This window comes from Echiichthys vipera, assembly GCF_963691815.1.
Source record: "Echiichthys vipera genome assembly, chromosome: 5".
Classification (NCBI taxonomy): domain Eukaryota; kingdom Metazoa; phylum Chordata; class Actinopteri; order Perciformes; family Trachinidae; genus Echiichthys; species Echiichthys vipera.
This window is the reverse complement of record NC_139830.1, coordinates 10,460,933-10,473,513: the sequence shown is the minus strand read 5'-3', so window position 1 is coordinate 10,473,513 and position 12,581 is coordinate 10,460,933. Positions and strand designations below refer to the sequence as shown.

The following is a 12,581-nucleotide window of genomic DNA, read 5'->3' as shown; positions in this document are numbered from 1 at the left end:
TGCAGCTCAGCCAGTTTGAGTCAGACCTCTAAGTCTACCGTGAACCACCTGGGGCAGCAGCACTCAGGGCCAGCCTGAGAGCCAGACATTAGACCCTGAGAAACAAAAATTCTTCAAGGCACCAAAAACACGTCTTTGTTTGTAATCTGAATCTACCAGCGACACCAGAGGAAATCCCTTTGGTTCAAATTCACAAATAAAAGGAAAACAACAAATCTGGGATTGCTGCTGCTGCTCTTTAACTCGCTGTTTACGTGTAAGTTACTACTTGCTGTTTGTTCACTTGTGAATTAAATTCAAAAGAAAAATACTCAACGTCAAATGTAGTTTGAAGCAAATCATCTGATTCGCCATTTGCAGTGACTTTAAGCGCCCAATAAGAGCAAGTTATACATGTTTTTTTAAATAAGTTAACCATTTAACATTAGAGATCCATTCCACGCATTTAGGAAAAATAAAAAAATACGCTTTGAATAACAATTAGTGCCCGCTATGGTTTTTCTCCAAAAAGCTTTCATCAACCAGTTCCAAACTATTAAAGTTAAATCCTCTACCTCATTAATAAAAAACACAGATGAACTTTCTCACTTCAACAGAAGAAAACAGCTCTCTAGTGTCAAACTCATATGCACATCGTTCTGCACAGTGATGGTCAGATATCAATAAGCAAAACCCAACTCTGCGTGAAGGTTGACTTAAAATGCGTCAAAGTCAAAATTAAAAAACATTTTTTTCATCATATTCAGTGATATTTCAAGGAATGCGCTGACCTCGGCTACGGAGGAAAGCCAAACGCCATTCATCTGTACACATTGCCCACACTGCCATGACACAGAGCTGGATTTAAATCTCATCTCTTTAATGTCAAGCATCACAAATGATGCAGTATGAAGTATCTTGTACCAAATGTTGGTTATGAGATTAGCTGGCAAACAGAGGAGCTGAAAACTATAACTGAATAAACTACATCAGGCTTGGCCAAGTTGAAATCCTTGCACGAAGGATGCCTCCATATGAGATCAGTAAATATGAGGAAGCTCTGTCAGCAGAAGTGCAACTCGGAGTGACAGTGCGGCAGTTATGGGAGATACACACTGGTGTTACTGAAAAGACCAGGAGGCATTTGTTGGGAGTGTGGACAAATAATCAAACATATGCTAAAGCAGTACTAGAGAACATGTCAACACTAAAGGTCAAAGCAGGAAAACGTGATCTTCGCCTTGTACAGGATATCATTTCCCTCTGTCTTTTCGACCACTGCCGACCAAAAACATTATGCCTTGTAGGAATAATTCACCCATTTGCATTAAGCTTTATATTGTTAGAAACCCAGTCATGTTTTTGAATAGTCATTCCCTCATTTTCCCCTGAGGCAGGAGAGAGCCGTATCTAACCAACACATCTTGCTTCAAATGCCTTCAATTGTCAATTTGGGTCATTTAAAGCAGGGAATGTTAGAGAGACATACTCTGGTGAAACTACAAGCACTAGTTCATTGTTTTTCAAACCCGCCTATGGGAGGTGGGACACACTGACGATTACACGATTCCCCATGACGTCAAAACAATAATATACGTTTTTCCAGGTGGCAAAAGCCGCAGCGTTCTCCGATGGTGCCACAAGTAAACAAGCCCTTTCGTGTCATTTAACCAGAGTAAATGGCTTGAATTACTGGGTGACTTCTAAGAATCTACAAGTGAAATTTCATATTTGTACACAAGCATTTACATGTCAAATTATTATACGAAAGTGACCTGATGAGTGAAAGCAATAATTACGTTTGGGTGACGCTCAGCCTTTGCAACTCAGGTGGTGGTTTACCTTAAAAGTGTAAATTAAGAAGACTTTACGGTTTATTTTGGAGCTGTTAAAGCATGTCATTTTATTGTGAAGTACTGAAGTATGTTCCTGGATGTTTTGAAAACATTGATGTTAATTTGAACGACCAGCAGCTCTCAGTGTTTACGGCGAGGCGATCGGGGTGTCTAGGGCCGAGAGGAGCACACGGCTAATTCACCGGTGTTAGGGTCCTTTTGACGACTCTTGTTAACACAACGTTAAAGGGATTTATATTTACAAAGATAAGATGTTAGACTTTAGTTTTCCACCATTAAATTAAGTCAAAACATGACCACCATCATTTACAGTATATTTGTAGGTTAATCTGAAAGTTTGATAGAATTTAGCCAAGAAAAAGTCCAACTGGAGACACAGATCTGTTCTCTGTGAGAAAATGTCTCCAAAAACAAAATGATGGAGGTTTGGTTTCCAGTCTGCCTGTTAGAAGAAACTACCCCTCCACCAGGCAGTCTTGCGATCTTCGCTGTAGCACTCGTACTTTTGACGACGTCCATTCGCTTTAACCCCCTCACCCACAGGTTAAACTGGATAAATTTAGTATTTTCTGAAGGAAATCGATAAAACCCTACACCTTTTGTTGTGTATCAGGCAGCAGAACCAGAAACACAACACGTTTTCATTTTTAACTAGGTAACACTGTTTACAGCAGCCGGCTGGATCGTTTAAGGTCAGTGGAAGCTGCTTGCGTTCTGCCACCCGGAAGTGTCTTGAGTGTCTGAAATGGTCTTTTAAAGCTCAGTGGGTGGGACCTAACTTGCCGAATCTAACCATCTTACTTGGAAGCTAAGCTAAGCTAAACTTAGCTTGTACCACAAATTCTGTGAACAAGTGTGAACAGACATAGTGCATAGTCTGACACTCGCCTGCTTTAAGGACACAGTAGTTTCGTTCTTATTCTCTTCCCACTACTCTCTGAATCAATGAGATGAGAAATCCTCATCACTGCCTGTAGTGTGCTCTGATTGGTTGATTGGCGTACCTTTAGGGCAGGCATGTGGCGGACTAGATTTGGCTGAGGAAAAAAAACGAGTCAGTGCAAGAGAATAGCAGTGGATAAAATGTGCCCTACAGACGATACTACGATCTCTCTTCTTTAGCAGCATGTTCTGATCCTTCACAATCTGATATCAAATCTCCCACCCATATTGTAAAGCTCTTTGGATAAAAGCACTTTACAAACACAGTCCAATAAAATATTCAATATGCAAAATGGTCCATTTCAGATTCATATAAATCACTAGATTATAATTATTGATGCATTAATATGTTCATTACCTTCATGTTACAGCTTGTGAAGGTGGGACTAGTTTCAATTACTATATAAACGGCTGGGTAGCTTAATCCATAATAATATAAAAATAACTTATTAATGTATTATATTTTGTAAACAACAATGTAATTCTGCAAAAACAACTAGAAACAGGCTTTCAGATGAATATAGTGGATCAAAAAGTACAATATTGGTCTCCAAAATGTAGTGGAATAGAAGTTTAAAGCTCAATTTGGGTAAGAACAAGTACCTCATATTTGTAGACAGTAAAATGTAAAGATAAATGTACTTTGTTAAATTCCACCACTGTCAGTACTCTGTTGGTGAAAACAAATGAAGTTCCTGGGTCCAAACTCTGCCTTCATTTTCTAACAACTTTATATTTAATTGCAGGGATGTTGATTCTGAAGCAGATAAACACCTTATTTATGAATGATATCAGGGTGCAACTACTATCATTGAAAGACTGTGTGCAGTTTCAGTGTTTTTTCAGTGGTTTTTCCTCAATTGGACGAGGAAAACTAATAAATATTTAAATTTCTGAGAGTTGGTAAAGATTTATATTTTCTCTCAAATGTCAAAAACTTCCGACCCAGATGTATAAATTAACCAAACATCTCATTCTATGTTGAAGTATTTGGGATGACAGTCAAGCCCGGAGAAGACGAAAAAGACGGAATAATCAAGTCTTTTCTGTAAATCAAATGTAAAATATTGTAGAATATTGTGAGAAATAGATCACAACAATGGTTTCGCACATTATTTCAATACTAAATTATTCAGTAAATCATCACTGTTCAGTAAAGTTGGATGTTCCTCGACAGATTTACTGTATTTCACCAGATTTTATTTCTTTGCCCTGTGATTAAGTTGATTAATCCTTTCTCAGCCTGATTGTGATGAATAAACATATTTTTAAAGAAACACTCCAATACACACTAAAACATGTTCTGAACTGTTCAGCTGCATGCCCTTTTTCTACTTTTAAGGTAGAGACCCTTGCTTTCACCTCTGTGTCATCATGGCATAATGTAGTCCTGGAGACACCTACTGTAGCTATACTGGTACAGGTGTACAGCACATAACACAATCCTCCGTTTCTGTTTGAGAGCTCTCCATGGTGACAGATATAGGTATGCTGTGTGTGTGTGTGTGTGTGTGTGTGTGTGTGTGTGTGTGTGTGTGTGTGTGTGTGTGTGTGTGTGTGTGTGTGTGTGTGTGTGTGTCTTCAACCCACTCTCATGCTATATATTGAAGCTAAAATGTGAGTGGACTTGACTTTTGTACTTGCATGAGAAGCAAAGATTTTTTTACCAGCAACCCACATTAATATGACAACACACACACACACATACACACCGGTGTGTGTGTGTGAGCATGTGTACCAGGGTGCATGGGAATTATACCACCACAGTAGATTTGTTGGTTTAATAAGAAAACAGGCTGAACTTAATTAAATTCACAGTCCAGCTCTGGATTTAATGTCTTTGTTTTACCTTTGTCAAGTTTTAACAAATGACTTAATTAAGTGTGTTAATGACTTAATGCAAATCTCATCTACCATTACACATATTATACAGAACACAATAGATTGTTTTCAAAGATGGTCTCTAAAAGCTGTTATACGCTGTTATATTATTTGTTTTAGGATGGCAGAGCATGAGCAACCACAGATGGATACAATCTGCATGGCACACCCTGGCTTTGAAGCTAGCATATGGAAGAACATGGAAGATGGAAAACTAAATCATGGGTTCGAAGTAAGAGGTTTGAGTTCCTCTGTTTTCTTTCTTTCTTTTCGATAGTTAAATTGTCTTGTGGGCTGTTTGGATGTGGAGAAATGGTTGTGGGTGTGGTAACGCTGCTGAAAGGGACAAAAGACATCGCTGCCAGAGTGCAGCACGACTGTCAGAGCGTTTGACTGTTAACAAGAAAGGTGTGTGAGGGACTGAAGTCAACGCCACATATATGCTAGCTTGTGAGGACTCCGCTAAGACCACCACTCAGTTTCACACAGCTCCACCCCATGGACACCCAATTCTATCTATGGTTGTAAGCAGCCCTTCTGTGTGTGTTTTCTATTGTTCAGCCCCTAGTGATAAGATCCATATCTTTAAACCCTCAGACCAAACTATTTTGTAACGCATGTATAGAAATAATTATCTTATAATTGCATCATAGCCCTCTGAATTAAATCATGACGTGGCTAGATATTACCGCCCCCATGTAATTGGTGCTATTGTTTGCAAGGTAAAGCCAATGAATTAGGTAAGGGAAATGAATTGTGGGTAGATAAGCTGAGAGTCTACTCACCCAGTCCTAAGCAAGATACTCTGAGTCCTGACTTTCCAAGGTTCCTGCAAAAACAGAAAAAAAGGTAATCACATTTTTTGTACATGCAAAATTAAACACATGTCGAAGGATCTTAAAATCAAAAACAGAAGATCGGTTATAAGGATTCTGCAAAACCCTGGATCATTTTTGGAGGACATGTGGATAGTATTAAAACAATAGGAATCAGCTATTAATCTAATTCTACCTTTATTTTAAAGGCTTCATCTTTGTTGGACAATGCAATCCGTAGTAGATGTAAATGATGTCAAGCAGACTGACAGTGGAGTGAATAAGAAGCAGGCCTTTCATTTTTCAAAGAGGCTAGATGTGGCTTTGCTTCAGACAATCACATGACAGCAGCCTGACATTTCTCCTCAGTTCTGACAGGAAATTGAATTTCACTTTTCCAATCCACTAGGTCCAGGCTCTGATAAACATGTGCAGACGTATGTAGGAGAAAGCCTCAGAGTGAAATAAAATAGTTATCAGCCCTTTAATGTGAGTTTCCAATCAGCCAGGAGGAGAACAAACACCCAGTAACAGAATGATGGAGAGAGAAACAGGACGAGAGGACGAGACACACTAATGAAAAAAATAAATGCTGAACAGATGAAGCGGAAAACACTAATCGAAACGGCATGCATAGTGAAAATTATTAATGGAAATGGAAGTTACAACTTGTACACTCCAGGATGAAGATGAAGTTTTGTGTGTGTGTGTGTGTGTGTGTGTGTGTGTGTGTGTGTGTGTGTGTGTGTGTGTGTGTGTGTGTGTGTGTGTGTGTGCGCGCATGTGTGTTTTACAGATATTGAATGCATTTATTAGCTTGCTAATAGCCTCATTAGCTGTGTCATTTACACCACACACAATCTCTGCTAATCATTAGACCTTTTTCGTGAGTATATACATCCCTGGATATACACAGAGTCTTTCTATAAATCCAAACCTGCCTAACCTCATTGACCCACAAAATCAAAGACATGACTATAGTGTCTATAGTGACATAGGTGACAATATCTGTGCACAAACAGACAGACATACATGTATGAAAACCTATGAAAATAAAGGTAGCGCACAGTGGGGTTTAAAGAGCTTTTTCACTAAAAACACACAAAAGCTGCACCTGTAAATGATGAATGTTGATGAACAGTGGTCAAAGTGAACCAAAACAGTTAAGTTGTGGAACGTAAAAAAGAAAAAACAATGAGCTGAAAGATGCTTGGGTTTCCCACTCAGATTATACCATAGAGGTTGGCCTTCATGTCTGTTCCACTACTGTGGGTAGATTGGCAGATCCCTGTCATGGCCAATCAAGCATGAGGAACAGTTATTGTCCTGTCATGTCAGCTTCCTGTGAGAGTGTCCACGGACTGATGACTAAACCCATGCTACAGGATACATACCCACGCACGCACGCTTAAAAGAAACAGAGTTTTGAGCAGGTGCAAAGCTAAAACCACTGCTGCAATTCATCAGTTTGTAGGCAGTACAGGTGGCACAGTTTAGAATATGTTACATCAACACTTTCCAACTTCCTTAGGAACCTTATTTAGAGAGGAAACTTGAGAACTGATCTAAAATTAAAATCTACGTCATAATTTTTATTTGGAAAACTATTTTTATCACACTTTAAGGAGTGGAGAGTACAGGGAAACTTAACATGGAACAAGTAAAGCAGGACACAATGCGAAAAATGTTATTTTTATCAAGATGTAGAAAACTAAACATGTGTCTCCAGTCTCATGGGATACAATACATGTTATCCTGTAACCAAAAAGCCCCAAATTAATTTCTGGAAATAACAATGTTTTGCTGATCAAATCGATGTGTCTTGCACATAAACACCATTTTGAACACCAGCTCCAATAGGTCACTCACTGCAAGTCCCTGCAGAATAGGCAATAAACAAGGAAACGCACATTCATCAAGCTCAAACCTTTGCTTACTCTATTACAAAGTAATTTCTCACATTTCAAGTCTCTCTAAGTTTGTATTAAGAACACATGCATGGCCTCGTTAACAGCGTCAGATCTACAGGCTACGCCTTCTACACTGATTGAAGAGTACATTATTCACAGCTGTCAGCACGCGCATTTTTGCTCACCTGTCAGAACCACTTTAGTTATGCATTGCTGACATGTCACCTCTGCATCCTTCAATATCCGAATAGTTAATAAGGCATACAAATCAAGCCACCCACAGAAAATTGATTCTGGATGATGCATTAGATCCTCAGTGACCTACAAAATATCCACAAAGGAAAGTTAACATTTTGGACTAAGTGCTTTTGAACAACAAGTAACAGGAGTTGCTTTTTTCTCAGCAGAAACAGCACCTGGAGATGACTATGCATGAATATGGTATGGCTTTGATTTCTGTCCAGACACAAGAATGAATGGGAGTGTGACTGATATTCTGCGTTTAACAGATATCTTGCCGTCTTCCTCCAAATACTTAGAGGCTCCAGCGCTCCCAGTCACCCTGAACTGGAATGAGCAGGTTCAAACAAGCATGAATAAAAGTTATGTAAAGCTTCTTTTATTTCCCAAAATAGACAAAGGTTTAAAGTACAGGCTTGCATAAAGTCAGAGGAATCATTTGAATTTACATCATGGGGACTGGAGGCGCTGAGTCAGACATTGGATGCCCTGCAGGCGATTAATGACGATGTCGCTGTTCCCCGGCCATGACCATGAATGATTATGATACAGGAGACCTGCATTTCAGGCCGAAGCAGAAAAGCTTGGTTGGAGCCAGAGTACAGTGCAGACGGATCACCTACCAACGCAGAAAACTGCACACTGTGATCAGTGATATGACAACAACCAATCAATTCAGAGAGAATACTTTGCAAATGGAGTGATGGTGGGTTAGCGTATGTTTCTGGCTACTGGGCATTTATATTCAGGCATATTTTCTTTCGCTGACTATTTAACTTGTGTTGACAAAGGAACAAATAAGTGTTCTCAGATCAGCTTGGTCGGCTGATGAATGTAGACAATGCATCCCCTCATTGAGCTTTCACAGACTGCGAGATGGATGATAGAACAGCACTGAAGAGGATAATAGATGAGATGGAGAAAGTGATGCAAGAAAATATGATTTCCCCACTTGGGAGATGAGGTGAGAAAGTGATCTTCTCACTCATTTAAAACCCCTTTAGAATGACTCTTCATAGATATGCAAAAGCGTATAGCCACACACATAAATAACCAAACCTCCGCCACTAAACACACAGCCGTCCCCCCCATCAAATATTTATTGAAATATGAACACCCCCCGTAGCCGCAATTCCAAACAGATCTAGCATAACAAGCCTTCCCCATCAGTGAGGCTATTCATCTCCACTTAAATGTCTTCATTTGCCTGATGATGGACAGTAATGACTTTCTCTAATACCCCCGGTACCATGGCAATAATATCCTCTCTCCATCTGCCAACACACTTTCTCTTTCTCTCACATGTCATCACCACAGATCTGTCACTGTTTCGCCCATTACCTCCCCCTCTATAGTAGATTGGGCAGCAGCTCGGTATTCAGAAAGAGAGGAACGCTCAACAACTGTCAGTCTGCATTTTAAACAAGATTCATTTTTACTAGACAGTCGGGTGTGATTCGCCAAGAACTCAAATTGGAAGCAATGCCTCTAAATTTGGTAAAAGGCTTCACTGTTAAGGAGTTGAGATGACAAATCGCCTTTTTCCTTGTTTATAAATCTCCTTGCTTATAAATCTCATGATGAGATTAATGACTAAAATGTTCGCTAAGGCTCTTTAATATTCAAACCTCGGCCGGTTCCACGTTCCTGTCTGTTATAGTGAAGGTTTTCGTTGCCACCGTACTCTACGGGGGAATTGTTGGGTCTATGTAAATCATAAATAAGTCATAGAGTGTGGTCTATACCTAGTCTGTAAAGTGTCCTCAGGTAACTTTTGTTATGATTTGGCACTGTAAATAAAATTGAATTGAATTGTATATATTTAATAAGTTCAGCACTTGGATAACAGTTGCCGTGTATTATGAAAACACAATGAGGGAGAGAATGTCCCATCTTGGCATCTTGGTTATGATTAAAAATTCACCTTTCGTTTTCTCATCTGATCTCAAGACAATTTTTCATAAAGGCGCTTCCTTGATCATTTCAGTAGATTGTTCTTAATAATCTTGCATATTTCTTTCGTTTACAATCTTGTTGTTTCAGCCATGCTTACTTTATTTGTAACTGTAAAGCACTTTGTATGGTTATAAACATAAAAAAAAACTATACTTTAAAGTTACGGGTCATCTCTGAAAGAAAAAAGCCCTGTACATTTTATTTTGATGAAAGCTAACACAGTGGAGAAATAATTTACGACATGGCTGCCCTTGTAAGCATGGCCAATGTTGGTCAGTGTTTTATTTCTGGGTGAACCTTTCCCTTAATGATTTTGTGGAAGCCCTCCAGAGATATTAGTTACATTTTTGTCTCCAATTTGAAAATGAATTTTGAATGTCTGTTTACGATACAGCAAAAACAGTTATGAGCCCCGAGAGACTGCCTGACGCACTTCTCCTTCGAGTGTACAACAATCTGTGTGTGTGTGTGTGTGTGTGTGTGTGTGTGCGTGTGCGTGTGCGTGTGCGTGTGCGTGTGCGTGTGTGTGTGAGAGAGAGAGAGTGAATGAGACGGAGGGGGGTTAAGGAAAAGGAGGAAGCCGGGTGCATGCCTAAGGCCACCTGAGCTCCAGATAAAGTAGGTTACAATGTTACAGTAATCACCCAATTTCTGGCAACAAACAGCTTGTCTACGGTGACACTTCACACTTAGTTGAGTTTCTTTCACCGCCATCCTCATAACCCTATTTACCACAGTTTGAATCGTCCCCTGTCTGTTTCAAGAGGTGCGTCTCTTTCTTCTATACCTCCCATATTTGCTCTCTCTTCATCCTTTTTCATTACCCTAAGTTAGTTTCTGTCATTTTCTCTCCTTCTCGCTGTCCGTCATTTTCACACATGCCATTTTCTCGGCACTTCATAGCAATCGACCTTCTGACTCAGTGTAATCTCATGTTGTAAATGGATCTGCCTTTGCTTTCTTTTAATATCTGTTTCAATCTCTCCGTTACTTTTTTGTTCTGTTTGTACTTCTGGATATAGGCAAGGCAAGACAAGGGATTTATATTAATAAAGAGGGATGGGAATTGAGACGATTTTATTGATAGAAATACTGGTATTGATTGTGCTTATCGTTCCTATACTTTATTGATTGACTTATTTGTTCTTGATTCATTTTATCTGTCAGCGCAACCATTTTTATTATCTCTGTGTGTGTGTGAACACAATGTAGACGAAATTAGGTATTATTTGTATTTAGGTTTTCAAAGAGAGAAAAAAGCTGCGTTAGACCATTCTGTGTTATAATGACGTCACACTTTGGACAGTTTCTTCCTCTCCGCCATGACTCCTTCTTGTTGCAACTTTCCAGAAGTGCAGATACGAGCTTAAGAAGAGAGTTGTTGATTCCCATCTTTATTCATAAAGTAGATTTAACTACAGTTAAACCTAATGCTTTACATTAAAGTAAAAGTACCGTAGGTTCAGTAGGGGGCTGTATATGTTTCTCCCTCTCACTTCAGTTCTGTTTAAATCCATTTAATAATCAAATATGTACATATTTTATTAAATCACCTGACATTCACGCTGTATTGACGTGGTTTTAGCTACAAAAACTGAAAAACATGCAGTTTTGTGCATCATTCAAAAGCATATACTGACTGACATTGCTGTAAGCATGTGTGTGTGCGTCCCTCTCCTCCTCTCACACCCTCTATTTCCCTCCCACTTGCATGCCATCATCTTTTAAACATGAAAACGCTCTGCAACCAGTCCACCAGTCACTATCAATCACTTATTCAACCCTGAATGTGTGTCAAGGTGCCTGATTAACACAGAAAAGCTCATTCACTTTTTTGTCTCATAGCTGCTTCTGACTCGTGTTTTTCTCATGTTCTCCTGTAAACATCTTCAACCTCAGATTCCTCCAACTCCTCGACACATTTTTACAGAGTTTGCACCAGAAGAGGGAATAAATGGAGCAATTCCTGTTAGAGGTCTGCTCATGTGACAGGGATGTAGAGAAGACAGACAGTAAAAACTTTCGATTCGGGAGCTGTAATTTAGGTAGGGAGAGAATCTGACATCCACATTCATAATCAGTATTAGCATGTTGTAATAATACTGCATATTTGCATAAAATCTTTTGGTAAAGGCTGCAATCCTAATGACTTCACTTGAGAGGAAAAGAAAGCCATCTGTAGATAATCATCATGCTGTTTGGACTAATTATCTCTCCATATCTAATTGACTGAGTGATTAAGAGAGGGAGATAGTTGTGATGATTAAAAAAACTAAAAAAAGCTGAAACAGATCTGCTGAGATATCAACTATGACACTATATTCACCCACATGAATGAAATTCAGATGAGAAAACAGAAGATTTCTGTAATGCCACAACTGTAAAGTCATGTAGGATATGTGAAGTTTCATGCAAATATGTCAGCCAGAGAGAAAAATTGTAAAAAGTGAAGGCAGGAAAAGCACCAAAGTAAAGAAAATACGCTGATAAACTGCACAAGGGAGCCTCAGATCAGAAAAAAGAACTCCAGAGGGAAACTGGTGAGCTGTGTACAGTACAGTGTATGTTGATTAATGATGTAGCAATTAAAATATTTTTTTAATTATAATTAGGGTTGAAAAATGCGAGTGATGAAGTGCCTTCAGCTCCGATAGTGAGAGAGAAAAAAACATAAATTAATCACGTTCAAACTCAATATCAACACTGAGATCGAGAGATAGAGTACGGTGAGAAGCTGACACTCTTCTCTCACATCACTTGCCTTCTCCGGATATTGTCCGGGGTTCATATATGAAAATGGTTCTACTGCTAACATTTGCTGGGTGACACATTCCTTCATTTTCGATTAACCTGGACACTGTTGTACATCTTGATTCAATCCCAATTTCATTGTCTAAAAACTCAGTAGAGCACAAATGTGTATTAATACACAACTGAAAATAGTAACAATAGATCCATGGTTTACTTCTGTTTGAGTAACATCCCCTGCAAACTACAGTTCC

The 12,581-nt window shown here is 39.1% G+C and overlaps 1 protein-coding gene across 1 annotated transcript in view; it reads right to left on the bottom strand.

Moving 5' to 3' along the window:
* Window positions 1-12,581, bottom strand: part of kcnab1a (potassium voltage-gated channel subfamily A regulatory beta subunit 1a) — a 116,826-nt gene that overhangs the window by 33,216 nt on the left and 71,029 nt on the right. Inside the window, exon 2 of the mRNA XM_083913972.1 lies at window positions 5,444-5,487. Within this exon, the coding sequence (XP_083770098.1) occupies window positions 5,444-5,487 (44 nt within the window). The remainder of the gene's footprint in view (window positions 1-5,443; window positions 5,488-12,581) is intronic.